This window comes from Drosophila busckii, chromosome 3R (assembly GCF_011750605.1).
Source record: "Drosophila busckii strain San Diego stock center, stock number 13000-0081.31 chromosome 3R, ASM1175060v1, whole genome shotgun sequence".
Taxonomy (NCBI): Eukaryota; Metazoa; Arthropoda; class Insecta; order Diptera; family Drosophilidae; genus Drosophila; species Drosophila busckii.
The window spans coordinates 19,444,972-19,464,248 of NC_046607.1; the positions used below are offsets into that span (position 1 = coordinate 19,444,972).

At 41.3% G+C, this 19,277-nt stretch overlaps 4 protein-coding genes across 5 annotated transcripts; 1 reads left to right on the top strand and 3 right to left on the bottom strand.

Annotated features, from left to right (window-relative positions):
- Positions 1–5,697: 5,697 nt before the first annotated feature.
- On the bottom strand, positions 5,698–7,008 carry LOC108601412 (golgin subfamily A member 6-like protein 7). The gene has a single exon (XM_017989311.1). The coding sequence runs from the start codon at positions 7,006–7,008 to the stop codon at positions 5,698–5,700; it is 1,311 nt and encodes a 436-aa protein (XP_017844800.1).
- Positions 7,009–14,724: 7,716 nt separating this feature from the next.
- On the bottom strand, positions 14,725–15,799 carry LOC108604192 (uridine diphosphate glucose pyrophosphatase NUDT14). Its single transcript, XM_017993544.2, has 3 exons — positions 15,788–15,799; positions 15,264–15,682; positions 14,725–15,208 (listed from the first exon to the last, which is right to left on the bottom strand). Exons 2-3 carry the CDS (start codon positions 15,665–15,667, stop codon positions 14,977–14,979), a joined length of 636 nt encoding a protein of 211 aa, XP_017849033.1. The 5' UTR covers positions 15,668–15,682; positions 15,788–15,799; the 3' UTR covers positions 14,725–14,976.
- Positions 15,800–15,836: 37 nt separating this feature from the next.
- LOC108601413 (uridine diphosphate glucose pyrophosphatase NUDT14) lies at positions 15,837–16,582 on the bottom strand. The gene has a single exon (XM_017989312.1). The coding sequence runs from the start codon at positions 16,580–16,582 to the stop codon at positions 15,905–15,907; it is 678 nt and encodes a 225-aa protein (XP_017844801.1). The 3' UTR covers positions 15,837–15,904.
- A 26-nt stretch (positions 16,583–16,608) lies between these two features.
- On the top strand, positions 16,609–19,193 carry LOC108604191 (pyruvate dehydrogenase E1 component subunit beta, mitochondrial). Of its 2 annotated transcripts, XM_017993542.1 has the most exons (5): positions 16,614–16,712; positions 16,786–17,013; positions 17,253–17,414; positions 18,327–18,858; positions 18,920–19,193. In XM_017993542.1, exons 2-5 carry the CDS (start codon positions 16,822–16,824, stop codon positions 19,129–19,131), a joined length of 1,098 nt encoding a protein of 365 aa, XP_017849031.1. In that variant the 5' UTR covers positions 16,614–16,712; positions 16,786–16,821; the 3' UTR covers positions 19,132–19,193. The 2 variants fall into 2 exon arrangements, with proteins under 2 accessions (XP_017849032.1, XP_017849031.1); XM_017993543.1 differs by lacking the exons at positions 18,327–18,858; positions 18,920–19,193 and adding an exon at positions 17,696–18,212 and having other exon boundaries at positions 16,609–16,712.
- Positions 19,194–19,277: the final 84 nt, after the last annotated feature.

The window sequence follows — 19,277 nt, forward strand, 5'->3', positions numbered from 1 at the left end:
ATATTTAATCTAGCATCAGGCCCACTGTGGCTTGCATTGGTTTTGAGCTGCTTGCAATGGCGGCATAATTTATGATTTCATTAAAACAGCAAATTTAATCGAATGAAGCTTGAAACCAAAAACGAATGGCAGCCACTGCGCGACTGGGGCGAACCTTTTTTAAGCCGCAGCAGTTAGCCAACCCATCCCCAGTGCACAGCACCAAGCACTACCAAGTGCTGCCCAGTGCGGAGCAAGTCCAATAGCAATCTATAGTATATACTGGCCACCAATAAGTGGCACAATCGTGCGGACTGTGAACGCTATTTGATTGAGCAATGACGCCATTTGGGGCTGTTACTCTTTTGTGGGTGGAGTGGGGGGTGGTGGCATTGCCACTGCGCTCAATTGAAATGAGCGCGCTTGGACCTAAAGCAATTGCCGTACAGCAAAAAAAAAAAAAAAATGGGCTGAGCTGAGCTTGCAGTTTGCTATAAACTAAGTCTAAATCGCCGCCCAGCTCACGTTCTCAGCTTAAATAAAATAAAATTGAAAAAGAAAAAGAGCAAAGTGACCGAAAATTTTGAAGCAGAAGTGCGCTCACGTATTTTGTGTTATAGTTCGTGCAATTTATATACTATATATATATATAGCTATATATATTTGTAAGAGTTGAGCTAATAGCAGCGATGATGGCGTCCATGTTGGCGCTGCACTCCACCTACCACAAAGTGGCCAACAATAAAAGCAACAGCAACAATGACAATCAATAGACAAAAGTTTGGCTTGTTTTTTGGTTTTTTTTTGTTGTTGTTGTTTCGTTCGTTTGTTGTTTGGCTGTTGTCGCTGCCATTGGCGCTGGGAATTTTGTTGCATTGTAAATCAAACGGAACTAAGCAAAACAAGCGAAAACGAAACGGTATTGTTGCCAATTGCCAAACAACAACAACAGCAACTGAAGCAACAACAGCAGCAGCAAAGTTGGGGAGGAGTACGGCTTTTAGTTTGGCGCAGATGCCCCAAACGGCACAGTTCAAGTTGCCACTGGCAGCGCTGACAAGCAGCAAAAGCCATGTCGACCACAGTGCTACAGTGCACGCCCGCTAAAGCAGCTCAAGAGTCCTCTCGCTCTCTCTGTCTGACTGTCTTGCTGTCTGTCTAACCCTTTGACCTTTTTATGTTGTGCTCAAATCAAATCGACGACTTTTTCCGTGTGTATGCTGCTTGGGCGATGCTCGCATCACGCCCCGCTTGTTGTTGTTGCCTCAATTAACCTCTTTTTGTTTTTTTGCTTGAGCTGACGGGGCGTATGCGCAATTGTCGCCATGTACTGCAGCTGCAATGGCAAGCAAGCTTTCCAATTCAAATTCAAATCGTTATATTGTGTTTGCTGCTGCTGCAATTTTCAATGCATAACTGTTTGTAGTTGGAGGCTGGCAGCATTTAAAATATTTAGTTAATGTTGTCAAAATTAAAGCGCAGGTAAGCTAAGTGGATTCTAATTAAAATTACCACTCACAGAGCTAGCTACTGGCTTTTGTTTTGTTGTTGTAGGGGTTAAGTGAGGTTATGTTATTTGTCAATTTGTTGCTGCTTAACTAGCAACAAGCGCTTGTCGTTGTTGTTGCTGCTGCTGCTGTTGCAGTTGCTGCTGCTGTCGTCTGTGTGCCAAAAAAAGCAACAAGGTTATTAGGGTTAGCCGCTAAGCAACGCCCGCTGCAAATGGCGCACAAAGTCAAGTCAACACACATGGACGCCACCTTCACTTCCAACAACACATAAACCATGCCAATTGCTAAAACATTTGCCATAACTTTTAATCACATTAACTATGCATTTAGTTAAAATATCAAAAAAGAAATATCCGCAAAGCCAAACAGCTACAAGTTAATGGAATAAAACGAGCGAAGAAACATGTCGCACTTGTCAGCACAAGCGACAGACAATAAAATGCTTTAAAAGCAACCATTTTTAATTTGAAAATCAATACAAAGTTGTGGTTTGGATTTTTCCCCACACTCTCCAAATATGGCTAAAGTTAAAAGCCAAGCAAACTATGAAATACTCTGCGCTTCAAAAGATGCAAAACAAATGCGTTATAAATAAATTAAATAATTTATAAGTATGTACAATTATAGCTATTTTAATAAATGTAACTTGCACTACAATATTTTCCCATCAACTAACTCAAGGCTGCGTCTCTACTGCGATATACCCCATATCATTTTTCAATAGCGCAACGTATATGGCAAATAAATAAAGCACAAGCAACGATTGTCAAATGCTATTGTATTTGACTTTTGTGTGCTTTGACAAAATTTTTATTAATTTAACAATAAAATGTTTATGCAAATTGCTGGAGCGTAAATCTTCTGTCTTTTGCCGTTTGTGTGCGGCGCTGCTCGAGTTAAAAAACAAAAACAAAACTAAATTATGGTGCCAGCAAATATTCAAAGACAGTTTGGGAGTGGGGGGCAGAGCGTGCGCTACAAGCGACTAATGAAATTATAAAACAAATGTGCTCATTATTGGACACTAAATGCCATTAGGTATTCAAATGTATTGGAGCAACTTATAAATTTTGCGCGCTTTGCCAACGCGCTAAGACACACTTTTAGAATTGGCCATGTGTTTTAATTAATGCACAGACATTAGTGTATGTTTTTAGTTGAAAATTTATGTGACAGTCGAAAAGTTAACAACAAGCCAAAATGTCAACGAAAAAATTGGGCCATGAATTACGAGACAATAAGTTATATATGTTTATATACAAAACTACATTTAAAACTGTTGCTGAAGCTGAAGCTTTCCCAAAATTGATGAGCGCAGTTATCAGCGCGCTTAAATCAAAGCCTGGCTCTGCCTTCCGCCATAAACTGAACAACTTAACGGCGTTTTTATGGCCAATCTATAGACAAACTGTCAAATGCTATCGCTCCGATTGTATATAAGTTTGTTTTTAATACGATTTGCATAAATCGTTTTTAATCTAAAATAGTTGAGAGCTGCAGGCAGCTGCGAGCTACATTTAAAAATAATTCACACCTTGTTGTAAACGCGTTGTCGCCCACACCCCCTCAAATGCCACGCCTCTGCCAAACAGCACGTCATCGTCGTCTAAGCTCTTGAAATGTCATATATGCTTTGTTTAGCTAAAAGCACTTTGCAAATTTCTCACGCTTAAAAACGAGTTGCAAATATTCAAAAATTAAACATAACAAATTATTTATGTATTTTTTATATACTACATTTGCTTTTATTTTTTTGCTGATTTTTATGGCAAATTAGTTGCGACAATAAAAATGTTAAATATATGTGCGTGTGTGTGCCGCCAAAAAAAAAAAGATGCATAAATAAAAAAAAATCAGGCGATGCAAATAGCCACAACTGCTGCTTCTTCTACTGCTGCTGCTGCTGTTGCTGCTGCTCCTGCGACGGCCTCGCTGATAGTCTGGAAAATCGTTGTTATTATTTATTACCACCGATATTTTTATGTTTCGCCGAAGTCGTGACTCGGCCAGTTCAACAGTCGACTAGACAGTCAGCCAGCCAGCCAAGCGCTAGTTTGTAAGTAAGTCTGTGAGCATGGCCACTGTCTACAGCTGCTGCTGCTGCGACTGCGACTGCGACTGCATACCACTGACCAATTGATGCGCACTTCTATACTTCTTGGAAAGCTTACGAAACGGAATGGAAGCGTTAACTGCCCCCAAAAGGGTTTTGATCAGACGCACAATCAAAAGACACGACACACGCGCGCACCGGAAGTGAACATTCCAACCGGTCAACTCAAAAGCCAGTCAACAATATTGATTGTTGCCAAGACTTCATTCAACGTATGGCTAGACGCGCGTTAAGCGATTGACAAGTCGTGCTATCGCTTACATATGCCTTACACACGTCATTTGAGGCCATAAACATACATATATAATATTTATAGTATCTTAACGATGATCAGCATTGATATCAAGCAAATTTATATTGGTTTTTAGCCGCCAGACAAATAGCCACAGCTATGATTGGTTTTTTAATAATTTTCCTAAAAAAGTTTAACACACTTTTTATAGCCTACAAGTCCATAAATATATATTTTTAGCTTAAGTGGATTTATTGAGTTTATGTGTTATTAATTGAATGATGTTGTAAAAATTAATCAACTGCAGCTGCTAATGTTATGCTAACAAATTTAGTATTTACCTTAGTTAGTCAGCTTTAGCAACTGCAGAGACTTTAAGTACTTGTTAAACATTTCAATGTTTTGCTTGGTGACATTGCCAACGTTCATTGATTTCGATTTGCTGTACAACACGATCGAGACAAAGTCGCTTACTTTCGCTTGGTCATGAATATTAAAGACATTAAGTAGGAACAATAAGAAATACTTGTATGCAATGTGCTTGAGCACATGACTGAGCTGAAACTCAGAACAACAACAATCCAAAGCAAGGATTTTGTTTTTGTTTTTTGTTTTTTGGGGGGCTGACTTTGACTTCGACTTCGACTCTGGGATTGCAGGCGCTCTGCACTTGATGCTCCTTGGCTTTATGGGCTTGTAAAAACGTCTGGGCATGTCAAAAGCATACCAGCGTCATACAGCCAAACAATAATACAGAGCAGCGACAACAACAACAACAACTTTAGTGGCGACTGCTGAAAGGATTTCGTGTCGCGTTTTGTCATCGCATGTTCGCCGACTGAGCAAAATGGAAACGTGAGCCGTAGTTTTTAGCATTTGTTGCTTATAAATATGCATTTTTCGATTCTGCTGCTGCTGCTGCTGGGCCATATAATTTAAGCAACGAAACTCAATAAACAATGCCGCTAAGGGCTAAGCGGGATGCAAGAGCGTGAGGACGGCAACAACTCAGTCAACTGAAGTTGCAATTTTGTTGTCAACCAAACGCCAGAGCGACGCGCCAGCAATCGACAGCAAATACTTCAAAGTTACAACAAAATGTGGTAGGCTCATCACTGGGGGAATTTCAACTTTCGAACGGCAGTCACTACTTCACAACGTGTTTGCCGCCGACTGTGTCAAGTGTCTGTGTCTTAAGCACTTTTACTCTAAGACCTACGCTATGCATTTGAATCATTTATAACAAAAACCAAATAACCTTAAATCGTTTTCGATTAAACTTTGTATTTTACATATGAGTAACAAATTTCTCGATCATTAAACCCAATTGCCTGCTCTGCCCTGTTGTCTATCTATCTATCAGCCTTACTGCCTGATTATTAATGATTTCCGTTCAATTTTTCATAGATGAATGTATTGTGCAAGGTCATCAAAAGACGTGTTGATTACCAGCCAACAATAATAACAACAATAAATTAATAGCAGACGAGCCACGGACAACCCGCAGTTAGGCAAAGGTACGCTATAGGGTAAAATATTTAAAATTTGTAAGCAACTGCAGCTTCTTCTGCTGTTGGTAATTGTAGTTGGTTTAGTTTTTAGCCATGTTATGTTGAGTGCTGCTTGGCACAGGGTGTGTACTTTGATCGATTACATTTATAGACAGCATTTTGTTTTTACAGTTTATAAAAGCTTGCGCTGATTCATTGTGAATCTATAACCTTATTGAAAGTATTAAACGCTGTTTAAAGCCATCCTAATTAAGTATGAAATTAAAGTAGTTTCTCTTAATACAATTAAAAAATGTAGTTTTTGGCATTCCTAATAAGCTTTAATAAATTTCATTGCTAGATATGCATTTACTATTGACTGATGTAAATAAGGCTGCTCAGTATGGATTTATCGAATGAAATGCTTGCCGTAAGATCTGCAATTTGGGGCTTCTCTTCCCTTTGCTTTTTCAATAGCATTTCATTGATAGGCTTCTCATCTCTCTGCTTGCGAAGGATTAGCTCATTTACGGGCTTCTCATCTCTCTGCTTGCGACAAGAGATTTCCTCATTTGTTGGCTTTTCTTCCCTTTGCTTTTTGAGCTGCATCACATTTCCTGGTTTTTCTTCGCGCTGCTTACGCAGAAACATCTCATTGGAGGGCTTCTCCTCTCGCTGCTTACGAAGCAACATCTCATTTGATGGCTTTTCATCCCGCTGCTTACGCAGCAACATTTCGTTGGAAGGTTTCTCCTCTCGCTGCTTACGAAGCAACATCTCATTCATTGGTTTCTCTTCCCTCTGTTTACGCAGCAACATCTCGTCAGCGGGCTTCTCATCCCGCTGCTTACGGAGCATCATCTCATTTGAGGGTTTCTCCTCTCTCTGCTTACGAACCAATATCTCATAAGTGGGCTTCTCTTCCCGCTGCTTACGGAGCAACATCTCATGGGAAGGTTTCTCCTCTCGCTGCTTACGGAGCAACATCTCACTGGAGGGCTTCTCCTCTCTCTGCTTACGAAACAATATTTCATAAGTGGGTTTCTCATCCCGCTGCTTACGAAGCAACATCTCATTGCTAGGTTTCTCCTCTCTCTGCTTACGAAGCAACATCTCATTCATGGGCTTCTCTTCTCTCTGTTTACGTAGCAACATTTCATTAGAGGGTTTCTCCTCTCGCTGCTTACGAAGCAACATCTCATTTGATGGCTTTCCTTCTCTCTGCTTACGGAGCAGCATTTCACTGGAAGGTTTCTCCTCTCGCTGCTTACGAAGCAACATCTCATTTGAGGGCTTCTCCTCTCGCTGCTTGCGGAGCAACATCTCATTCATGGGCTTCTCTTCCCTCTGTTTACGAAGCAACATCTCATTGGACGGCTTTTCTTCCCGCTGCTTACGTAGCAACATCTCATTTGAGGGCTTCTCCTCTCGCTGCTTGCGGAGCAACATCTCATTCATTGGCTTTTCTTCCCTTTGCTTGCGACATAGAACATCAGGTTTCTCCTCTCTTTGCTTTTTACACAGAATATTTGCAAGCATAGAGTTTCCTACGGTTTGTTTATGAATCAATCCATGACCAGCAGCCACCATGGAGCGCATTCTCATGTATTTGGAGCATGAGGATAGCTGACTTATCATGGGCATAACGGTGCGTGCACCATTATTACGGGCAATCGAAAGCATGCTGTAAAATACAAATTTCCAAAAAAGAGAAAAAAATAATACTTTTTGGCAACTACAATTAAAAAGCGAACAGAAAATTTTGATGTTTAGTTGACGAGACCAGAAGAGAACTAAATTTTTGGGAAACTGAGCTTGTGGAATAATAAAATGTAGTAAGAAAAAGCTGCTTTGATTATGAAAATGTACTTTGTGCTATAAATATTAAAAAATTTAAGTGTGGCACACATAAATCAAGCTAAAGTTGCACATTAAACAAACTAAATTGAATTTGTTTATAATTTATATGCAAGCATTAATATACAAAACGCTGCTGTTGGCGTCAAATGTAATACAACACTAATTGGCCGCTCATGAGGCGTCTAATGCCAAATGCGGCTACTAACTGTTGCCGTTGACCAGACAATGGCAAAAGGCTTGGAGTTTTGTGGCTATAAATGAAACTCGTTAAATATTTATGAGGAGCACGAGATGCAGCAGCAGCAGCAGCAGCCACAGCCACAGCAGCAGCAGCACCACCAGCAGCATCAACCCAAGCATCTTGTACAGATGTGTTGGCCATAATTGTGCACAGATTTTGATTTGAAGCTTTGCTTGCAACGCCAAACAGCGTTAACTTTGCCTTGCCCCTGGCCATATGCATAGCTGTAAAAAAAAAGAACAACAACAATGCTAAAGCCAGAGAGCTAAAGTTAAAGTTAAAGTGTGTGCAGTACGTGGCACATAGCTCTAAGCCATGCAAGGACCAGGCAAGAGCAACAGCAGCCACAGTTGCAGCCGTTGCAGCAGCAGCAGCAGCAAGCAGCAACCTGTTTCGTGGGAACATTGCCTAGTCTGGGCCTAACTCCACCTCTGAGATGCTGTAGACGAGTTCGATGCTGCTTACTCGGACTTTTGGGCTTAGGCTTGCGCTCGGGCCAACAACAACAGCAACAACAACAATGTTGAGCTGACGAACTGTTGCTGCTGCTGCTGCTGCTGCCAGTTGTTGTTGTTGTTGTAGTTGCTGTTGCTCATAAATGAAACCTGTTAAATGAATGAAATAAAGTGTTATTTGCTCGACTCACAAAATGCCTACGTTGGTCAGTTGCCAGTTGGGTTCTGTATTTTTTGGATTATGCGCGTTTTTTATAGCCCACCACGATCTCTAACTCCATACATACATATGTATGTATATATGTGTGTGTGTATCTGTGTGTATCTCAAGCTGCCTGTGCTCCGTTTCTTGTACTTTGTTAGCTTTTTTTACAGCCGCAACCTGTATGAAGGTTTAATTTGATTTTGCAGCCCTGCCCCAAGCTTATGTGTATGTGTGTGTGAGTGACTTGTAAATTTTTATATGTTGCTGCTGATTATTGTTGTTGTTGCTCTTGCTGTTTACCTACAGTAGTTGTTGCTGCTGCATGTGTGTTTGTTGTTTTGTTTTTGTTTCATCTTCAGTTTTATTTTTAACTTAATTTCCCCCGCGCCTCATGCGTAATTCATATTTTACTTACCAGCACACAATTCGCAACTTTGAAGCCCAGCATAACATATAATTTGCTCCATGACTCCAGCAACAACAACAACAGCTGAAAAATATTTAAGCCAAAACATAATTGCCATTGGGCTCAAGCTTTAGCCCAATAAATGCGGGCTTTACATCATTTTAAAGTCCACTGCTCCAACTCCAGCCAACGTTTATTATATTTTTGCGGTGCGCAGATTTAAATTTTACAGTGTATGTTTTAATTTAAATGTGTATAAGGCTATACATGCTTAAGTCGTAAACTTGTTGGCCATTTCCCCTTTTGGGCCAGCTGTTAAAGCTCTTGGCTTAATACGACAATTTAATTTAGGTTTATGCGCCTTAATAGGAACACAATCTCGAGCAGCAGCAGCCGCCGCAGCACCAACAACATCACAAGAAATGAGGAAGCTTTGCCAAATAGCTGGGCGTGTTAACATCTTGTGTTCAGTGAGGTTTTATTTTTATTTTTTGGCCGAATTTAAATTGCGCAGAGAAATGGCGTTTAAAGCGCAGATTAATATGTATATCAAAAGGGAAACTAAGCCAAAGATTAATATGAAAAGTAAAAATATATTTAAGTGGATTGAATTTCACCATTATTGACATTTGCAATTAAATTATTTAAACTTAGTATGCTTGTATAATAAACATTTTCATAAATCAGTTATTAACTTTAGTAACTACTATCTGAATTTATTATTAAACTTACCAGCATATTCCAAATTGTTCAAGCCTTTGTTATTTCTGTCTCTGTCTCATTTCCCCCACTTTCTTCTGTTAAGCCCCCACACACATTCGACCATAATTGTCTGCGTTTTTCTTGGGCGCAACAAATTTTTGTTTAATTTTATAAATTTAGATCTTTGGCCGCCACGCATATTAATCAAATGCAAACCAAAATGAGGCATTTCAAATGCCTACAAACACCTTTTTGTAATTAAAATACCAAATTGGTTAGACAAACTTCTAGCCAAGTTCTTATTCTGGGCGCAAGACATAGTTTTGGGGCGCCAAACGTTTTAGTTCCACTTTAGGCTCTAGACAAGGCTGGACTCCAGCCACAGCTAAAGTCCATTTACAAATTCGTTCCCATGAAAGAGAAAAAAAAATACCAAAAATATTTAATTTGATTGCGGTTTTTATGTCTTCATTAGCAAAATGCTAGAAAACTAATAAATTAAAGATTTTTTGGCTGCCCCAAAGAAAGAGAGAGAGAAACCGTTTCATGTTTGCTATAAAGCACAAAAGATTAACGCTTGATTAATGAGCACGATTATTCATAATTTGTTGTTTATGCGCTGCATACAAATAATTGAAACATTGCCGACTGCTGCAACAGACACACATCGAGTTTGTTGCCACATTTTGATTTCATGATCATTAGGCGCAAGCGCGAGCTTGACATGGACATGAACATGGTACATGCGCTTCCTTTTGCTCTCATTATTGATGATGCGCATCTGCGCAGTCTCCTTTGATACCAGTTTCAATCTCAAAGATACACACATATATAAATATCTGCACCTGTACGCATGTGTGCGTCTTTGCGGCACGCAGCTCGTCAATCAGTTGAGCAAGCCAAGTCACAACCGGTTTGTGTTCCACTTAAAATGCAATCCTTTTTTTACGAATATATTTTTATTTAGTGGCGTGTATACTCTAGCTTAAAGGTTCTTAAGCTACAGATAAGCTACTCTAAAAATTCTTTAAGTAAACAGTTTGCCTCAGATTATCTCAACATGCTTTGCATAATGCAAATTTTAGCATAAAACAAATTATATACAGTTTAAAAAAATGTTTAAATTAAAAATTTTAACCCTTGCTGATTATAAGTTACATATATTTTTAAATATATTAAGCCTTGCAGCGGCTTAAATTTAACCAAGCTGTGATTTTCCATTTAACGTAATTACAACTTCTTCTTTTTGTAATCCCTTTTTAGCCATATAGAGCATCTACTCAACTGATTTTAGTTACTGGCATTGTGGCATATTTTTTTTATTATTATTATTACCTAAGCATGTGTTGATTTTTCCAGCGCTTTTCCAACTGTCAACGAGTGCACATGGCAGCGCATGATTTGCAGATTCGTTGTGACATTACAAGTCCGGTTTTTCATTAATGAACATGAGAAGTCTGGGAGAACACACGCACTGAAAGCGACAACAAGACGACTTCTATGTCCATTTGATTTATGGCACTGGCTGCACTAAAAGGGGTTGTAGTAGTCGAAGAACTACACACACATATTTGTAAGTATATTTGGCGGCCTGTTTTTTGGGGAAAAATGTTATTGAGTGTGCCAAGGCTTTAGTCAGTCAGTTGGCCAGTTGGGCTCCAAGCAGTTTGCTGTGGCCCTAATGAAGATAATTTATTATGCGATGCCTTTTAATTAAAATCAGATAAACAGCAAAAGATCGTTTCGTTCGGTCGTTCGTTCGCTCTCGACTCCTTCAAAACCAAACGCTGTCCAGCTTGCAACGTTGCGGCATTTCCAAGCTGCGGCTGATGCTGCTGCTGCTGCTGCTCCTCCTACTCCACTGTGCATTCTCAGACTGCTGGCTGCAGTGGTTGTTTTGAATGTTTTAGTAGTAGTCATAGTAGTTGTTGTTGTTATTGTTAATTTCCCAGGCGCAGGGCAACAAGATTTCGCGTTAAGTTCAACAACTTGAGGCAACAAAGTTGTAGCCGGTCAAGTTTTTGGACTCAACAACGTCAACGTCGCCGGTGGCAGCTGCTGCCCCTTTATTTTTTTCGATTGCCATACATGATTGCTATTGGTTCTTTATCAGGATCTTGTTTAGGCCATCTCTGGCTGCTTGGACTTTAATGCGCCCATTTATTGCCGGTCCGCAGCTCTTCATTATTAACTGCCGCCGCCGTCGCCTGCCTGCGCGGCATATGCAAATGATTTTTAATTGTGCGCCTGTGCCTTGTTAAGCCTGCGGAAATCTCTATTTAAACGCTTGTCGAAATGTCAGTAACGACTAAACGACAACTTAAGTGTCTGGGCCACACAGCAAGCCGCGCATCTGACTCATGCGCTACGCTCTTTACTTTGTTTAAACGCCAAGTCTCGACTGTCAGCCGATAAATATTAATTAACCACAACGTTAAATATGCAATTGTAAAGCGCCCATTTTTGGCACTTGCATTTGCATACAAGAAACCAAAACATAACTGTTGTTGTATTAGCAAAAGTGAGAGCCAATGCCAAAGAGGCGGAGCTAGCGCTAGAGCTTGACTAGCTGGCGCTTAAGAGCGCGAAGCTCAAAGAGCACAAGACGTTGAGCATGCGCATGCGCTCTCGCTTACAGTTTTCCATGCTCAAAGAGCAGAGAGCGCATGAGCGCGGTCGCGTTGGTGTGTAATTAAAACGCTAGTCACAGGTGCAGCATGCGCTCGCTGGCACAGTTTGGCGTGCACTGGAAATACGTGCAAGTTTCCTTGCTTGGAGCCACAACGTGTCATAAATCAAGCAAAATAAGAGTGTGAAATTTTTGAAAAGTCAACTTTTATGTATGTCGCGCGCATTTTTAGCCATTTATGACTTAATTTCAATTATACGTATTTGGTTAAATTATTTGTTGACACTTTTAAAACGCGTGCAATTAAAATGACAACACGTGCACACACTTAATGGAATTTAATTAAAGCTGTGGAAACTGGCACACAGAACTCAGTTTTCAATGCTATATGGTATAAAAGCGCTTTTATAATATAACTTACAATTAAGTTTGATGCAAGGTGCAGGCTTTAGCTGGTCAACGCCCCAAACTCAAACAGACAACAAACGGTGGCAACAATTTTAGAAAGTCAAGAAAAATTAAATCGCGGCAAAGCCAAAGTCTTTGCAGTTGACTTTCAATATAGTTACTTTATATATACTTTCATACCTGTGTGGGTATATAACTCATTGGCAGACATTTGGCCTTTTATTAATTGTTTGACGGCGCCCGTGCCCATGAAGACTGCTGCTGCTGCTCTCACAGTACTCTCTGCCATTTTCCAGCTCCCCCTGAGCACACTATGTTGGCCTGGTCTGGGCGTGATGAGAAATTTAATATTGGCAAACGGATAAAACCGCCAAGATAATTATACATTTTGAGTGGCTCAAGCTGCAGTTGCCGCTGTTGCTGTTGCAGTTGCAGTTGTTGCTGCCGCTGCTGCTGTTGTTGGCGCTGCACAGTTTGCAGTTCATGCGCCTCATGATAGTATAAGATTTCATTTCATTAAAGTGCATCACGACGGACGGTGCAGACGGGCTGTGCGGAATCAATGAGCGTCCGGCTATATAGCTGATCCCTGCAACAACCCACCACACACCACCCCACTCCTTACTCCTCCCCCCATTAGCTGTTGCCTGCTGCCTAGGTAGCAGCTACCTTGCTTGCTTACTTTTCTTCTTATTGGCAGATTACGGCAGCGGGGTGGCCGGTGTGTTCCAACTTATAATCAAATCCGATAAAAAATTTCATTATTGCTACACAGCAACAACAACAACAACAGCAGCGCCCATAACTGTTTTGCAGGTAATCTTTGCTGTTGTTGTTGTTGCTGTTGTTGTTATGATTGTTGCAAGCTGCACTTAATTTTCGCATGCGCACTGAGCTCATGATCGCGATTTCTTGCAAACGCCATTTTGTATGGCAGTTTGGTTCTCAGCCATAAGCAACGGAGGTCAGCGCAGCGTCCAAGGAATAGAAAGAAGCTTTGATTTGGCAGCACAATTGTTGTTGCAGCTGTGGCTTGTACTAGAGCAACAACATAAATTGGGACGTGATTATGAAATAATTGCAGATCTAGCTCTAGCTTTTGTACTTTTTCAACTTGCGCAACTTGCTGGGCAATAAGGTATAAGGCCAATCAGTCGCGAGTTGATTTAAGATTGTTTCATTATGAGAATGCGGCACAAACAATCAGACACCTTGGGGATTTTAGTAACAAAAGAGAACAGGAGCAAACTTGACAGCGCATCAGTTGCAGTTGCAGTTTGACAGGCAGCGATAGCGCAAAGATAAAGCAACAAGCAGACAAGCATTAACGGGTTTTTTTTATGCAATAACTTAAGTGCAACTTTTACGCTCAATATAATTTTAAAAATTATTTATCTGAACTGAAAAAATATCTTTTATTTATATTTAACAATCTCTCTTAAAATTTATATGCCAATGTTATTATCTATAATAATTTTAGCTTATATTAAATACTAAAGCGAATGTGCTCTGAATTATTTTTTAATCGATTTATTGCCAATTTTCAAAGCTTTCTAAAACGAATTTCTCAAGACTCTTGCAAGCTCTTAAATCTAGTTGATTTAAAAATCTGTATCTACATTCAGATCCCTGCTGCACCTGCATCCATTGGTTGGTCAAGTGCAACACCCACAACTAATTTGCATTTCTTTGCGGACTTTACAGTGCGTCATAAAGTATATGCACATCCGCTTGCTTTTATTTCTTACTTTTGTGCTACCTTTACCTACCTACAGCTCGTTTATTCACATATGCAAATTATATATAATTTCAACACTCGCATTGCAGTTTGATTCTTTTTGCAGTATGGAACCATAATTTACATGAGGTTAACACGCAAGCAACACGGCAGCAGCAGCCGTGGATGCCGTATTCCGTATTGGCCTTGATTATCTGTTGCACAAATCGAATGCACGCACACTAAAAAATAAACAACCACAATGAGAGCAGCAGCAGCAAAGGCTGTGGCAGGCAGTTAAAAAGAAATTCTATTGCTGTGTTGAATGTTGAAATATTGCCAAATCATGGCTTTGAAGTAAATAAATTTCCATGCCCCAATGCTTGCCGTGACCGCTGAACTTCTGAGCGGCAACAGGAGCAGCAGCAGCTGAAGCTGAAGCAGTTGCAGCAGCGCCCAGAGTATATAAATAAGTAACCTGAGCTGCGCAACACGTTGTCTGACAGACTCCAAAAACGGCACACGGCTCGGCTGGGTACCTTCAACTTGTTTAGATGCCGCTGCAGCAGTAACAGCAACAACAGCAGCAGCAACAGCCTGCCTCTTTACAGATAGCAGCAACAGCAGCAGCGGTGGCAGCAGCAACTCGCGTGTGCATCTCGGCGGCATTTTGATTTATTCGCGATTTATACACTTGGCAGCTGCTGTCAGTTTGGCTAGTGGGTGCGCTTTGGGCCTGCTTAGCATGCGCTCATACACTTGAGCGATTTCAAAAGTTGCAGTCATATACATTACTATAGGCATATGCGGTTTATTTTCTAAAATATATTCACATGATCTTCTGTTTGCTGTTTAGACTCGAGCGGCAGTTGAAATTCTTGTGTAACGCTATGCGTGATGGAAAGCATTCGAAGTTGGATTATACAAATAGCGTCTTCGTATGTATGTGTGGATCATAAGGCAGCCTAGAGTATAATTCGTTGTCAAAGAGTTATCAGTAGATAACAAATAAAGTGGCATTGCTTTATCTATATAGCTTTTGGCGCTTTGTTGGCAAAGAACCACATGAGACCCATGAGACAGCTGGGTGGACTATTGTTGACGGCTCCTTGTTGCACCATGCGTTGAGCTTCAGCTAGTGTTAGCTCCACTACCTCAATCATTTCATCATCTACGCCGCCGCCGCTGTTGGCTTTGTCCTCGTCGTTCACCTCACAGTAGTACATTGCCTGCTTGGCGCCTGAAGAGCCCACGCCAGATCTATAAAATGTCCACTAATTAGCAGTTCTTGCTAGGCGTTGAATAGTTAGCTTACCTGTACACCATAACCTGCTCTATGCGCTCCACAGGCACATTGTAGCCGCATTCTTCTAATACTTCCTCGCGCGCTATTTCCTCCCAGCTCATTTGCTTATCAACAATGCCGGCGCAGAGCTCCAAGGTTACGCCAATAACAGGCGGAAACTCTTTCAAGTCCACTTTTTCAAAGTTTCCCAGCGCGCTGCTAATGATGCCATGATAAACAGCCGGGCGGAACTGGCGCACCAGCACCAGCTTCTGTCGTGTAGTGTTAAACAATATTATTGCCACACTATCGTGCACCTTCAGCAGATCCCAGTTTTTCTCCACTCCATTTTGCACATAATACATACGAAAGGGTTTTACGTAGGGCGAATCTTTGGGGAGCTCGCCCAGCCAGACTTTTGATATATTTTCCATGACTTTACGATGAAACTGCAAATGATTACACAAAACTATGATTCAACTTGAGATAAGTGAATCAAAACGCAAAGTCAATAACATAAAACACAAAACAAAACGCGGTAAGAAATTATTTACACAGTTTCCCACTCCCCAATGTGAACAGCTGTTTGAAATGTTCTGAGTGCATACAATTATCGATAGCGTTCGATAAGCATAAATAGTTTTAATATGGCGCTCAATTCAAATACATGTTTATGACTTATGGGCTAAAAACCATAAAATACAAAGCGGCGTGCCGGGACCACTGTTTATGGTGGCTCCTGTTTTAGCCAGTTCTTTAGCTTCAGCAATAGTTAACTCCACTATTTCTATTACTTCATTGTCTATACCGCCGCCAGCGCTGACCCTCTCAGCATCACACACTTCGCAATAAAATAGGGTTAGAGTGGAGCTTGATGAACCCACTGTAGTTCTATATTTATAGATCAGTTCTAGTCTATCAGCGGGTACATCGTAGCCACACTCTTCCAGAACTTCCTCACGAGCAATCTCCGCCAAGCTTTTGTCTTTGTCCACCATACCCGCACAAGGCTCTATTGTAATGCCCAGCTGGGGTGGAAACTTGATCAAATCAATATCTCCTTTCGGCAAATCCATGTTAGCCATGATCAAGCTCTGATACACAGCGGGCCGAAATTGTCGCACAAAAATTAATTTCTCGCGAGACGCATTGTATAATAACACCATAACGGAATCTAATATTTTTATCATGTCACGGCATTTTTGCTTGCCGTTTTCAACATAATGAAGTCTGCAGGGCTTAATCCAGGGGGAATCTTTGGGCAGAGCAGAAAACCAAACTCTTGTTATATCACTCACCGCGCTGCATTTCCGCAAACTTGAAACCAGGGCGGCAAAAGGTTTTAGCATTATCGATAGCGATTGTTATACTGCCGCTAAAGCTAAGCAGGTGAAAATCAGTGCTGTAAACCAATAATATTATTAAACGACTTGACAACTCTAGTTTTGACATTCTGTGGACCGAAAAAGTCGTTCGTTGGTATGTATATATTTTGTATTTTACTCTTGTATTAGGTAATTCTTAATTTTCTTAACAAACTTTTCAAAAAAAGGGCATTTGCAACTCGAAATAACCAACAATAAGTAAAATGCTGCGGTCCAGACTTATACAAGCAGCTAATGCTGCCCAACGCACATTTTCCACAACTCCCAGAGCGCTGGCGGCCAAGCAGATGACCGTCCGTGATGGTCTCAATAGCGCCTTGGACGATGAATTGGCACGCGATGATCGCGTCTTTCTGCTGGGCGAAGAAGTAGCACAATACGATGGTGCCTACAAGGTGAGGGAATCCTTTTAATGGCTTCAGTTATGTTACTGTAGGAGTGATTACGTAAACCAAGTGACAGCGCCAAAACAGCTGATGCTCAGAATGGTGTGAGGCAGGTTGATTGCCGATAGTGTTTTGATTTGTTGCAAAACCGGGAAGGTCACGCTGCCAATAATGTGATTTGTATTGATAACTAATATGTTGATAAGGCTCATTATGCTATTGTTAACTTATTGTTTGTAATGTTGCAGATATCGCGTGGACTGTGGAAGAAGTATGGCGACAAGCGCATCATTGATACGCCAATTACAGAAATGGGCTTTGCTGGCATTGCTGTGGGTGCTGCCATGGCTGGTCTGCGTCCTGTATGCGAGTTCATGACCTTTAACTTTTCCATGCAGGCTATTGACCATGTAAGTAACACCCCATCCCAAGAGCACACATACAATTATACACGCTAGCAGTAGCTTAACTGCTCATATTATCTCATGAAATGTTAAACACGCCAATTGTCTCCTAAGCTCAATACCAATTCAAGTTTTGTCACAAGCGCTAGTTTAATTTACCTACACTTCAACGTAATGGGATAATATGGGTTGATATTACGTTTGAGCTGCTGCTGCTGTCCAACTCTAAACAAAAACGAAATTTTGATTGATTGATTAACCACCCATATTATCCAATTATGATGCAGGCAAAGCTTTCAAGCCAAAACACTCCTCGCACAATTGGCGACGTGCCACTGCCACTGAATAAAGTAATTGAAAATCCACGCGCCACTTGGCTAAACGAAATCAATGACATATTGCAACGGGAGCGCATGGGCCAGACAATTGCACCACCGCTGGACAAAAGCAAACCCGACAAAATGGAAGCTGCCCGTCTCATAGTCATACGTCGACGCAAGATGAAGAAGCATAAGCTAAAGAAGCTGCGCCGCAAGATGAAATTCGAGTGGGCAAAAGTGCGACAACGTCGTGAAATGCGCAAGGAGAAAGCCTTCCAGGCGCAACTCATGTCACAAATTAAAACCGCTGAAGCCTTTAGCGCCGAGCAGCACGTCAACGAGGTGCTGCGAGACGCCAACGAGACGCCGCTGCCACGCTACTGGAAGGGACGGCGACTACCTGAATTTATTATTAAGGAAAAACTAGGCATTAAGTGAAAGGCTAAAAGCGAGCAAGAATAAAGTGCAAGTGTTGAAACTTGAATTGGTATTGTGACAATTTTTAAAATAACAATTCCAGTTAATAGATTAGAATATAAAGAAGCATTTCTACGCTTAGAGATGTAAACAACAGTTTCTTACACATTTATCCTCTTAGATCATCAACTCGGCCGCCAAAACATTTTATATGTCAGCGGGCGCTGTTAATGTACCCATTGTGTTCCGTGGCCCCAATGGCGCCGCCTCTGGTGTCGCAGCCCAGCACTCGCAGTGCTTTGCCGCCTGGTATGCTCACTGCCCTGGCCTGAAGGTTGTGTCGCCCTATGACACTGAGGATGCTCGCGGTCTACTCAAGTCTGCCATTCGTGATCCTGATCCAGTTGTGGTTCTGGAGAACGAACTGATGTATGGCACAGCATTCCCCATTGATGATAAGGTCACTGATCCTGACTTTTTGGTGCCCATTGGCAAGGCCAAAATTATGCGGCCAGGCAAGGACATCACGTTTGTGGCCCATTCTAAGGCGGTTGAGACATGTCTGCTTGCTGCCGCTGAGCTTGCCAAGAAGGGCATTGAAGCTGAGGTCATTAATCTGCGCTCCATTCGCCCACTAGACATGGCCACCATTTTTGCCTCAGTGCGCAAGACGCATCACTTGGTAACCGTGGAGAACGGCTGGCCTCAGCACGGTAAGCGGAATTAAATTAACTTTTATGAACCCCTCACAAATCATTGAAATCATTATGACAGGTGTTGGCGCTGAAATCTGTGCTCGCATCATGGAAGATCAAACATTCTTCGAGTTGGATGCTCCTGTTTGGCGCTGTTGTGGCGTTGATGTGCCCATGCCATATGCCAAGACACTGGAGGCTCACGCACTGCCACGCGTTAACGATCTTACTGAGGCCGCACTCAAAGTGCTTGGCGGCAAGGCTGGCAAGGCAGTTGCTGCTGCTAAGTAAGCACGACGAATAGGAAAATGCAATCTAAATTATCTGTCCCCAACGAATTCGATTTGAAAAAAGAAAAGAAAAAAATCCAAAATTCTTAATTATGCTGGAAAATCGAAAACTAAAATTGTGCTATTTGTCAGTAGAGCAACAGGAAC